This window comes from Frankliniella occidentalis, unplaced genomic scaffold (assembly GCF_000697945.3).
Source record: "Frankliniella occidentalis isolate FOCC.00 unplaced genomic scaffold, Focc_3.1 Scaffold8, whole genome shotgun sequence".
In the NCBI taxonomy this organism is placed as follows: Eukaryota; Metazoa; Arthropoda; class Insecta; order Thysanoptera; family Thripidae; genus Frankliniella; species Frankliniella occidentalis.
The window spans coordinates 398,567-410,538 of NW_026267138.1; the positions used below are offsets into that span (position 1 = coordinate 398,567).

Consider the following 11,972-nt stretch of genomic DNA (forward strand, 5'->3'; position numbering starts at 1 on the left):
GTGATAAAACACTGGCAGGCTCACCCATTTGCATGAGGACCTACAACAGTATTTAACATACTGCATGGATTGGAGGAGTCTACCCATTCAACACCTTTTCAGCATTTCAGCAAAGCTGACAGTGAGCCAAGTTATTTACATCACGGGCAACATTTACTCGGCCTCAAAAACTAACTTACAACTTAATTGTGCGTGTAAAAATTGGGCCACAGGTGCATAACCTCCTACAACAAAAACCGGAACGGAACAATTCAATATTCCGGACTGGAAACAAGTAAACACTATACCTTGCGATTAATAACGAAAAGCGGCGATGTCCACTCTAAAATTCTAGTTAAAATCCTATGATCAATAATTATATGAGAAGGTTTTATCGGTATTTGGCAGAAACACTGATCGTGGCACCGATATTCACTGTTTGTTTACGTTTCCATAAAGGCGCGGGAAATGCGCGGTGGGGGTGGGGGGGAGGAGAGGGGTAGGGACGCGGCACGGCAAAGGAGGAGAGCAATAATTACGACATACTCACCGACATATCGTGGTCACGGGATGTGATTCTTTCCTGGGGTAGGCAATCCCTCCTCGCTTGTCCAGGATGTGATCCTTTGGGGATGCTTCCCGTCCCGCGCATTGTTGTGTGGCTCCAGCAGGCGGGCCAGGGAAGTGCCAAGTGACAATAGTGAAATGATCAGGATAATAAACTATTATGGGCTGGCCGGGAGTCGAACTCCAGACAGTTTCAGACTGGTCACAATTGAGCAACCTCAGCTGCCACAGAACTGAAGAAGATAAAATATATATCTGCCCTAGCCGGGAGTCGACTCTCGGGCGAACAGTTTGACACGAGCACGATTTAGCGCGCTCGGCCACCCGCCCGTCTTCGCCACTGCGCGTTCAAAGTCGGTCCTGTATTACGGGAGACAAGGAGCGACGCTAGTAAGCGACAGCGTAGAATGGTTCGTTCCCTGGAGCACAAGTTCGTATCGCGCCTCTATGGCTCAGTCGGTAGCGCGTCCGCTCAGAGCGCGGGAGGTCGGTGGTTCGACTCTCCGTATGTCTGAAATTTTTCTCAGGCCACCAAATTTCAAATGGACTTCAAAACCGTCATTTCACCACGCCCCTCTCGTGGAGTTCCGATGGCGTAGTGGTTACCATTGTTGGAGGCACTGCGTCATAGGTGGCTAAAGTGTCGGCTCTGGGCCGGGGTTCACAACCTGCTATCCCTTAGGTTTGGGGGGACCCCGGGCCCCATTGTCTTAGTTTATTGCGGGGGCGAGCTGCCGAAAGAATTGTGAAGAGAAGTGCTTGGCGGGTTGGCCTGCCCAGCGCACTGCCTACAACTTAGACCTGGGTTTTCCGGTGTCAGGCAGGTGGGCGACTACTAAGGGATCATCCAGAAAGTACGTCTATCATTCGTCGTAGCAAACCTGCTAAATTCAGCAAATGTAAGCTATCATAGTGCCTGATAGATAGGCAATAGCGTGCATGCAGTGCATGCGTGTACTGCGGAGTGGCCTACCTCAGTCCCGCAGGCGCTGAGCTGCCGTAATTTGCCGAATGAATCACCAAAAAGCATTTTCTGGACGATCTGTAAGTCATGTGCTAGCAATAATTCGACGTGGTTTGGGAACCGGAGTTAAAGTGGGGAAAAGGCTTATGTTAGATATCTGTCTTTTTTTTTAATGCTCAGAAAATAGTAACATATTACAGTTTCTGTATAATAAGAAGCTGAAGGTAAAATATAGTGCAGTGCATTAGTAAAATATTTAGTGAAATTAAAGACAACAAATAAGTTAGTAGCTGCTCGCTGAAACAACAAACTAAAGATAATTCTTAAAAATACATTAACAACATTTATTGTACACACAAAATTAGAGATTCACTTGGAATGAGAGTACATACTTTGTGAGTAAGGTGTATAGTGAAGAATAAGAAGAATACTTGGAAATGTTTGAACAAATTTGCTGGTCTATTACTGAGATGAAGCCTGCATTTAAACAGTAGCAGAGGTTGTCAAACTAGTATAATGCATGATTCAGCCTTCAAACTGTACTATCATGTTTAGATAAAAAGACACAGCATGAGACCTCAATGAATGTTGAAAACTTAATCACTGTCAGAACAAGATGAAGATCCACTGTGATGGAGGGCATTGCTGATGGCATATCCACCGAGGCCACCTAATGCCATACCGGCAGCGGCTCCCACAGCTGCAGAACCATACTTGCCTAAGCCACCCCCTGACTGTAAGTAGAGACACAATTATGAATGTTTTGAGAATGCAGTCTCTAAACAGAACATAATAATTATTGCTGTAAGAAAGCTCAAACAATACCAACCTGATTTTGAACAACATATGTTTGTTGTGGTTCATACTGATATTGTGGAGCATATGCTGTGTAAGCAGGAGGGTTAACAGAGGGATAAATTGCAGGAGACGGGTCATAGGCCATTGGCATAATATAACCACTTGAAGGAGCAATAGTTGTACCGCCGGGCACAATTTCTGGAGGTGGATCCTCAAAGCGAACAGATGTCAGTTCCAAATCGCCATCAACAGTTATGTGAGTTACTCTTTGAAAGGCCATTCGATGCTCAAACTCAGTGTAGTGTTGCCCATTTATAGCAAACTGCAACACAAAAATTTGTGTATTAATATTTTAATGCAGGAAAATACACTTTCTACATGGTAGGGTATAGTGACAAACACTCCATATTCAGAGAATCTTTAAGTGACAAAAACGGGACCCACTGGGTTTTAAATTAACCATTTTCAAGTATCACAGAAACAAAAACAAAGATCAAACCTTGAAGTGGGTTGCTTCACACAGTATGATGAGTTCAAATGGCTGTCCTGGAGAGAATGGGAAGAAGCCAAGACTTTCCTCTGGTCCCCACATCAAATTCTGTAGACTATTTCTGATGACTTTATGAGAATCGAATTGAGGAGAAAAGTGGATAGCCATATCATCTCGTGGTTCAGTGTTTGGTCCACATTGAAGATTAACCGCAAACCTGTGAAATAGAAACATTTCCCAGATTATGAGGATACAAAAGTTTAAGTGATAAAACCATACAGACTTGAGGAATTTCTCTGTACCTCAGAGCAGATGGCAGAACTCTTCCTTGAATTCGTATCATGCGACCAGGAAAGATTCCTGAAGGTATTAAACCTCGATAAGGCACAACCTAAGTAAAGTAGGCGACTCGTTAATAAACACAATGCAAAACTGAGTTGATATAAGTTGTAAACCGACTTGGTCCAATAAGTCAGACCTACTTACCAAATTCTGTGGGTATGACATGGTGAAAGAGAGTGGTTCGGAATATTCAGCAGAGAAAAAGCTACAACAAGAAAATGTAAATTGTCATCAGTCATCGGCTAACGCACTTGTCAGTCAAAAAATCTATACCAGATGTATATTATAATTAGCTAAACAATCAAAACCGGGGGTGCACTAACCTATTTGGAGGCCTTTAACATAGAAGAAACACAAAAAATTGAAGTGTTCACATACCAACGGTTATACCAGCGGAGGAAGATACTTTTTTGAGGCGATAAGAGGAACTGTCATGTGCCTCTTTTTATTTGTTTTCGTGACTCACAACGATAGTCGTGACATATACGCCCTGACGTCTGTCAAATGACAAGTGAAGTGACGTCATCCAATAAAAACAGCTGCTTGGCTCTGGTCCAAAAATATTTTTAATTAATAAAAAAAATGACAGTGTCAATTTTTTTTTAACTAAATAGGAGCTGTACCGTTTAAACAAACCTAAAATACACTGATGATTTCTGTTATGTCATACTGTAAAGTAGATTCGGGCAAAATACAAAAATACAGAACCACAAAAATAAGAAGAAAACGTCGACAAAAGTTCAAGTTGATTTTCGACACCCTGTGCGAGACTAGAGCTAGGAGAAATTGCGTGCCTTCTTCGCTCATGTTAATCGTTGTCATCACCAGATTTTGTCTGAGAGCGGGCGAGTTTTATAGTTCATAAGCACCTGCAAGCCTAAAATTTAAAATAAGTCATGTTCCGCGGCGGTGCGAAGAGAATTGCGTGAGAAATTAGTATCTCAAAACTCAAGGTGGAGAGCAAGAGGTTATGGAAGCTCGTCTGCTCCTAGTGCTCCTAGCCTCGCGCATGGTGATTTCGGGTCGGGACTCGCGGCGAACCCGAACCATGCCCGAACGGCGACCGAGCGGGACGAACCGTGACGCGGGAAGAGACGAGTAGTGGAAGGTAGTGGCCACTAGACTCTCTCAAGTGTCTAGAGTCGAGCGCCGGTCTGCCACTGACTTCTGACTTTGACTGCTACTAAAAGCTTACAGCTGCTTACAGCTTGTCCGTTCCAACAAATCGAAAGTAGTATTTTTAATTTGTTGTCCAAAACAAAAACAGCAAACAGTTGACTTTTTTGTATTCATCTCATTATTCATCTAAACATTCTTTGTTGAATGAAAATTTGTTATAATAACTCGACAACAAATACTTTTGACTTGACGATTTCATAAACCCTGATCATGCTTGAGGAGAGTAATTCAATAAAGATTTTGTTATTTTACTATCCACAAAACAGGATTTTACATGAAAGACTAAAGTAATTTAAAACAAAATGCTCAAAAAAAACACAAGTGTTGGCTGACTTAGAAGCTGTTGCGTATGCTTGTATCCCACAAGAATTTTTAATATGAATCTATGAACCCTTTCACTAGACTAAATCAAATGTAATGAGCTAAGATGCCTAGGAAGAACGCTGTCATGAATAACGAGCTAGCATGCTTGCGTGGTGTCGTGAAATATAACAGTTGTTATTCTGTTTGTTTAAATTTACAGTCTTGCGTCTCTGCGACGAGTGAATTCAATTAATCCTATTATTAATGCTTTTGATCCAGTATTACATAGCTGTTAAATGAAATGGTAAAAAAATTACATTTATTGCTTACTAGCATCAGACAACCAGGGTCCACAGTAAGATTTCATATTTATTTTTATCCGTTACTGGAGAATGTTTATTCCTGAGATTAAAGTAAAATGGATATTGGACACTCTCCCAAGCATAATCTGAAAATCGTCGATTCCATTCTTGTATTTACTGAAGACCTTCACATTTATCTACACATATATGTAGAGCAAATTCCAAACTAACAAGCAGTAGCAGAAAAGCTAGAGAAAAAGCAACTCTCCCTTCGCCGCTCGTCTGCTCAGCTGGTTCGGGTTCGGGTCGGGGCTCGAGGCGAGGGGCGCTCGGTCCGCTTCGGGTGAAGTTTGAACCAATTTGTGAGAAAAAGTTGCTGGTTCAAACTACCTACACCCTAGTCATAACAGACAAATTTCTCAAAGTTCCAGACTAAAAGTCCAGATTCAGGAAAGGCGAGTTAGTTGAAGATGAAGATGTATTTCTCATGCTTGATGCATCCAATAATTCAGCCCTAGATGGATCATGGGAAATGATACGAAGTACATATAATCTTTTTGTTTATTTCATTCTTGACTATACTAACTCGTAGAACAATCCTTCTAATATGAAATACTGACTCATATTTTGCTCAGTTCTTTAAAACTTACAGACCATCAGTTAGTAAATTTTAAATAATAATAAACCTTAATATTCATATATACTTTCATTCAGTAAATTACGAGCTTGAGCAGTGAGGGGATCTTACCTTAACTTTGAACAAAACTGAACGTTCTCTAACATGTCAACACATTTTTATTATAGAATGTGACTGCCCATAACTGCTGTTTTTATTTTATATTGTAATTTTATCTTGTAATTCTCAGATAAAGTAATCTGAAAGCTTTTTGAACTCAATGAAAAATTGCAGTCAGTTCACACATCTTGCTGTAATAATAACATAACAGCATCAAGCTCTCTCGATTATGAAACCATATTGCATATTACATCTGAAAACTGTATGACTAGAAATAATTCTTGAACTTTGCTTATTTTCATGCTTGAGTTACAACCACAGCTGTTTTTAAACTTCAAAGTCTTGTGGACAAAATAGGTCAATGATAGCCTATAAATTCACATTTCAGATGTGACAACAAAAATTGATGACAGTAAAAGGTCCTAAATTCTTGACAGGCAAACATTGTGGATAGCTTTTCGGTAATGAACATAAAACCTTGAAATAGTACATTATCAACATGAAAACTTCTATCATTAAAAAATAAACAAACTAAATAATCAAAATATTTTACTTAAATTGTGTAAGCCAATAAAGGAATCAATAAATAATAATTGGAATTTTATTCCAAAACGAAAATGCCATCTACATTAAAGGTGCAGCTTGCAGCTTGCAGGACTAATCACATCTACTATGGAGCACATCAACATACAATCACAGACTCTGTTACGTTTATGATGGGGTGAGGAAACTGGAAATCTAATGTAAAAAGTACAATGCTTTTCATTTTAGATTTTCAAGTTTTATTGCTGTGAAAGCATCCCTGTCAAGAGGATGCTACCTAGATGTATTGACAGGGAATCAAAAACTAATAATTTCACACTTTCAGTTTGGTGCGACCGCACTTTGATCACACTTTGCTGTGCTTTCCAATCCCTGGATTGTTCCGCAGCACTGAATGTGTTAATAAAAGAGATTTAGAAATTCATTCATATCTACAGTCTTTTAAAACTTTTAAAACAAAATTAATAATTTGGAATATTGTATTACTTTATAGATAGATTTCACAGCCCCTGGTTCCTGCAGCCTCATCATTAACATTTACGCTCCCTCATTCACAGCGCTAGGTACACATTAAGCTTCAATGGCAATCCTTTAAACCTTAAATATTCACACTGGTCATTTGCTTGCTCTCTTCATTTCTCTTTTATGAAGTGGAAAAAAAGAGCAGGAGTTCCATCCCTTTGGTATCAATTTTCACATTCTTCTAATAAAAATTTCCACAGCCCATAACCCTTTGCTACAATATAAAGGAAACTAAAAATTCAAAACTCAATTTGTGCTAGTATAAAAATGCTGCTGCTAGGTCCCAAATCTGACAAAAGAAAGTTGAAAAAACAAAGCCATAAATGCAGGACAGCATCTACTGTTCCACTACTTATAGTGTGCAACTACTCTCCCATTCTCTTTACCATTTAAATCAATGTGATGTTTGTATTAAAACAATAAGCAGGAACTAAAAATGCTGGTTTCATCACGAATAATATCACATGTAGACCCAGTATGCGTGGTTGTCGCATAATATTTAGCTATCATCCAGCAGTGTTCCTTCTCAGGAAAATATTTGTTGCAAATTTTGAAAAACTGAGGAACAGATTTGTGGACTGGAAAATCTTTGCGCCACTTATAGTAACTTTGGTATTCTTGACCCTCACGAAACATCTTTGTTCAATACATATGGAGCGTGGGCATGGTCTCGCCGTTGATTCTGAGGGCCTGCGCGCGCTCAACAAGGTCGACAAGTCAATGTGAGTGTCATAGGGAGCCTCAGGACGTCACCAGTTGTTTACACACATTCAAATCACACACAATAATACTTATTACTCCTCCATTGAAGTAGAGAACCCTACTTTAAGCGCAGGCTCTTAAAGTCAACAGTCCGGTGCAAGGTTACTATAGACGTCATGAGGACAACGCCCCTAGCTCCTGCTGCTGCTGTTGCCGCCGCTGCTGAGCCTGAGCATCTGCCAGGGTATCGGCCTGCTCGTGAGCTTGGTCTTGTGCTGGTGCTTGCGTTGACCGCGGGGCTCGCAGGCGCTGGGCCAGATGGTCCAAGGTCTTATCAATCGCCCTAAGGCGCTTCTCCACACTGGTCGTGCTCAGAATGCCCACCTAAAACGAGAGAAAACTCTAAATCAGCTCAAACGCCAGAAAAGAAATTAGGTACAAATTTAACAGGGATCCCGAAATTGATGAAGCACGCACTTGCAGTTGGGGCCCAAGGGGCAGGACGGCCAGTAGGTACCACGTCCACTTGGGTCCGTCACAGCTGTCCTCCCAGCCGTCCTCTACGCCGGGCATGACCCCAAACGAGCGTTCGATCTCGGCACGCAGCTCGCCGCCCATGGACGACAGCCAGAACTCGCTCTTCGCCCGCACCAGTCCGTGGAGTTGCCGCACGCCTGGTGGAGGAGGGAAGACCTCGGCGTTAGTACCTGGGTGCTGGCTTACGGCAGCAGCATCGCCGGCGACCTCCGGTGCGCGGCAGCGCGGCACTCACCTGGCAGGCGCTCGGCGGGGGTGGGCTCGTCCTGGAGGAGCTGCACGTTGGCCACATCGTAGCCGTCGCGCTCCCCTCGCTGCAGCACTCGGAAGCGCCGCGACCCCAGCGTGCTCAGGATGGACGAGCCGTCACACATGCGCACCAGGTCGCAGATCTCCAGCAGCGTGCCGTACTCGGCGTACCTGCAGAAAGGGTGAGTTATAGAGCGTGGTTTCAAGGGGGGGGGGGGGACTTTCGGGTCGTCGCAGCAGGCCCTTGTTTACCTGTCGGGTCCTCCACTGCGGTACACACAAGCCGCCATGCCGAAGGTCCTGGTGCCCGACTCGACGCAGCGCCTGACCATGAGTCGGTATCGAGGCTCGTACACGTACAGCGGACAGGGCACCCCGGGAAAGGCCGTGGTGCAGACGAAGACCGGCACGGGGAGGCCCATGGGCAGGCCGGGGACGGCGCCCGGGCCGCGCCGGACCGCCAGCAGCGGGCCCAGGGAGCCCGGGGGCAGGGCCGCGCCGGCCGCGCCCGCGGGCACGGGGCCTTGCTCCGACAGCTCTTGGGCGTGCGTGACCTGGCGCTGGGCCAGCTCGCGGGGTGCCGCCTGCCGCAGCGCCGCCTCCACCCACTCAGTCACGCTGCGGGGGCTGGCCGCCACGTACTGCAAAAGGATTGAGTCTGTTAGGTCGCGGGTCATCGGCGTACTTTGTGTAGCTCGGAGCGCCGAGGCAATGGGGCTCACCTCGGACAGCGACGTCATGCAGAGCGGACACGAGAAGCTGTAGTCAAGACAGCGATCCAAACACATGCAGCAGTAGGTGTGTCCGCAGGGCGTCGTCACTGGCTTCCACAGCGTCCTGCAGCAGAGCACGCAGTCCAGTTCCGAATGGTCCACTAGTCGGGGATCCACGACCAGGGCGTCGCCGGGAGGGTCGCGCCCATCCAGCCCTGCAACCAGAATCAACACGTCATAGCGAGCTCGGGAGAGCGGAGGCGTCGCCAGCAGCAGCTCGCTGTCGCGACAACCGGCGCACTACTCACTTTTAATCTTCTCGACGTCCTGGAACACCCGGTCGAGCAGCGTGTCTAGGTAAGGGTCCGTAGGCGCGGGGACGCCGCTGAGGTCCTGCAGGTGCAGTTGGTGCTGGTGCGAGGACTGGCCGAGGCTCAGCCCTCTGGAACAGCAGCGACTCACCCCCCTGCCCGGACCCCTGCCGCCACCGCGGGCCGCCACTTTCGCCTGAGCCGCGCAGTCCTCGTCACTGGAGTTGTCTTCGCAGTCCGACGAGCAGGGTGGCGGTGCGCGCCACGCCATGCCCTGGAGGCGGCTGAGGCCGTGGCTCTGGTGGCTCTGGTGGCCCTGGTGGCTCGGCCCCAGGCCGGAGGACCACTGCACCCCGCGGCCGTTGGCCATGCTGCCGCGCGCCGCGCAGCGCACCCCGGCTCGGGGGCTGCAGCGCGCCGCCAGCAGCCGGTGCAGCACGCGCGTCACCTCGCCGCGCACCGCCTGCGGGCCCTGCGGCCCGCGCTCCAGGGCGGCGCACGCGCAGAACGCGCTCAGGGCCTCCTCGTAGCGGCTGAGCGCCGTGAGAGCAGCGCCGCGCCGGTAGTGCCCCTGCAACAGAAACACTTGGGTCAGTCGGGGTTTGGGATAAGGCCCGCCTACCAGTTAGGTATTGGCGTACGATGTACCGTGACAACGTGGAGGGATGCTCTGAACGGTAAAACACACGAAGACGAACAAATACGCTCTCTCCGCGCGCCTGAAACTTGAACTTGGTCAGTTCGGCCGAAAGCCCCAAGGATGTCGCGCAATTTCCTCCTCTTTTTCCATTGTCTGACCAGTCTAACACATCCTCGACAGGTCTCATGGACTGGACCAGCTGGTGGACTCTGAATCGGCACGTGCAAGAGGTCTCGTGTGGTCGCGTATCGCCCCAACACCGCCAGATCAAACACGCCCCCGGGCTGGCTGCCGGTCGTTTTTGCCTTATCGCTGATAAGTTTGTCGGGAGGGTCGCCACTAATCTGCATTTCGTTTTATTCTTCCCGTTTATGTTGTTCTAATGGTTCGCTTTATTAAGTCCAGAAGGCGACGCGTCGATGGATTTGTGGTGTTGCGACACGACGCATGCCAACCGAGGCGAAAGTGACTGCACTGTATTGCATGCGTGTGGGCCGCTAGAGCTGTCCGGGCCGCCGCGGCCGTGCTGCACCGGGGTCTGCTCTTTTCGGTTACGTCAAAGAAGGCTCGTTTACGCTGTGGGAGGAACGGCCAACGTCGCGGACCGGCCCCCGGCCCAGAGGCCGGGCTACACTTCACATCTCCAAGGTCCCACAAGTCATCATTAAATCTACGCACGGGATCAACATAATTATAACGCCATCATCTTTTTTGGAGTGGCCGTTTCGTAGCAGTTCTCCTGTATCTGTAATATACTTGATCTCACAACACGCCAACTTGACTGCCGTTGAAGGAGACCGTCGATTTACCGCGTGTCTGGTAGTTTACGCCGTCCTTGGCCGTGACGAGGATGAAGTCACCAGGGTGTCGCGGGTGGGGCGGAAGGGTGTTCGACAGGAAGATGTCATCCAAGACTTGTCACTTGTCGGGTCTGCCCCTAGAGCCGCCGCCGCCGCGCTGGACGCGTGCTGATCAGGACCGGCAGCGCGGCGCTCTGCTCGCCCTGCCCTGCAGCCCCTGCGCCGAGGGGGAAACGACTAAGGTAATCTGGCTGACAGCCGTTAGGTAATCCGGCTGGGGTAATCCGAGAAAATTCTAAAAAGCCCGGGGTAATCCGGGCAAATTTTGGGGTAATCCAGGAAAATTTTGGGGTAATCCGGGGTAATCCTAGAGAAAAAGCAACGTAATCTGGAAGACACTAGACACTCCGGAGGTAATCCGGGTAATCCGTAATCCGGCTGACACAAATTTTAACAGTCGTTTCCCCCTCGCCCTGCGCGCTCGCGCGTTACGTTGCCCGGGGTTAGGTAACAAAACTGAAGCTCAATAAAGTTTGCTACCCCCAAGGTTAAGAAAGCACCGCCGGCTGCCAACCTAATCCATTTACAGGCGGAGGGGTAGAGTGGGCAGGGGTGGTGGTGGTGGAGAAGATGCACCCGGGAAGGGAGCTAGCGGCATGGCCAGGGAGGATCCGAGAGGGCTGCTCACCATGGTCGGGCGGGGGTGAGGATGAGGACCAGAGGGCCTGCTCACCAGTGCAGCGGGAGCGGCAGGGAAGGAGGGCAGAGAGCTGCTCACCAGTCGGGCGGTAGCCGGGAGCGGGCAGACGGATGGCTGTACGCGGAAGGGTGCTAGATAAGCGCGGGGGTCATAGTCATACGCAGCGGTGCAGTCATAATAAGCGAGGGGTGGCAAGGCGTGGCGAGGCGGACGCCACTGCAGGCCAGGGCGCACCAGAGCACGGCGAGGCACTGCGTCGCCGTTGCACCATTCGCGCACTGCATTGCATTGCACTGCATTGCATTCGCTGAGCGCGCGCCAGGCACCAAGGGGGGGCCCGGGGTCGGGCGGGCCGGGGCCGGGCCGGCCGGGCACCCGCAGAGGGCGTCCTGGCCACAGTGGCGGCGTGGCGCGGCGAAGGCAGGGTGGCTCACGTAATAGTACAACGAGTGCACTGCACAACCCCCCCCCCCTCAAACCCCCCGCCCGTCCGCGCGACGGCCGGCCGGCGGCCGGAGCTGTGCTACAAGCTCGCAGAGAGTAAAGTCCCCACACACACCCACATAACGATACGGCAACTGTCACCTGAGCTAGA

The 11,972-nt window shown here is 48.5% G+C and overlaps 2 protein-coding genes across 5 annotated transcripts; both read right to left on the reverse strand.

Annotated features, from left to right (window-relative positions):
* Window positions 1–286: 286 nt before the first annotated feature.
* Window positions 287–3,922, reverse strand: LOC113215112 (galectin-7). Of its 4 annotated transcripts, XR_003303892.2 has the most exons (8): window positions 3,777–3,922; window positions 3,464–3,689; window positions 3,285–3,345; window positions 3,101–3,189; window positions 2,808–3,015; window positions 2,340–2,630; window positions 1,903–2,244; window positions 287–1,807 (listed from the first exon to the last, which is right to left on the reverse strand). XR_003303892.2 is itself a non-coding variant. In XM_026434689.2 (7 exons), exons 3-7 carry the CDS (start codon window positions 3,303–3,305, stop codon window positions 2,107–2,109), a joined length of 747 nt encoding a protein of 248 aa, XP_026290474.1. In that variant the 5' UTR covers window positions 3,306–3,345; window positions 3,519–3,689; window positions 3,777–3,922; the 3' UTR covers window positions 1,841–2,106. The 4 variants fall into 4 exon arrangements, 3 of the variants coding, with proteins under 3 accessions (XP_026290474.1, XP_026290473.1, XP_052131337.1); XM_026434689.2 differs by lacking the exon at window positions 287–1,807 and having other exon boundaries at window positions 1,841–2,244; window positions 3,519–3,689; XM_026434688.2 differs by lacking the exon at window positions 287–1,807 and having other exon boundaries at window positions 1,841–2,244.
* Window positions 3,923–5,471: 1,549 nt separating this feature from the next.
* On the reverse strand, window positions 5,472–9,931 carry LOC113215110 (LON peptidase N-terminal domain and RING finger protein 2). Its single transcript, XM_052275362.1, has 6 exons — window positions 9,235–9,931; window positions 8,936–9,141; window positions 8,466–8,854; window positions 8,200–8,384; window positions 7,905–8,101; window positions 5,472–7,811 (listed from the first exon to the last, which is right to left on the reverse strand). The coding sequence occupies exons 1-6, from the start codon at window positions 9,605–9,607 to the stop codon at window positions 7,602–7,604; spliced, it is 1,560 nt and encodes a 519-aa protein (XP_052131322.1). The 5' UTR covers window positions 9,608–9,931; the 3' UTR covers window positions 5,472–7,601.
* Between the last annotated feature and the right edge of the window lie 2,041 nt (window positions 9,932–11,972).

Excerpts from the sequence above, each read along its gene's own strand:
- LOC113215110 (XM_052275362.1), bottom strand. The coding sequence starts at position 9,607 with ATGGCCAACGGCCGCGGGGTGCAGTGGTCCTCCGGCCTGGGGCCGAGC. Across the intron at positions 8,855-8,935 it reads GCATGACGTCGCTGTCCGAG|TACGTGGCGGCCAGCCCCCG; the intron begins GTGAGCCCCATT and ends ATCCTTTTGCAG. Across the intron at positions 8,102-8,199 it reads CCCCGCCGAGCGCCTGCCAG|GCGTGCGGCAACTCCACGGA; the intron begins GTGAGTGCCGCG and ends CTCCTCCACCAG.
- LOC113215112 (XM_026434689.2), bottom strand. The coding sequence starts at position 3,305 with ATGTCATACCCACAGAATTTG. Across the intron at positions 2,631-2,807 it reads GTGAAGCAACCCACTTCAAG|TTTGCTATAAATGGGCAACA; the intron begins GTTTGATCTTTG and ends TTTGTGTTGCAG. Across the intron at positions 2,245-2,339 it reads CATATGTTGTTCAAAATCAG|TCAGGGGGTGGCTTAGGCAA; the intron begins GTTGGTATTGTT and ends CTCTACTTACAG.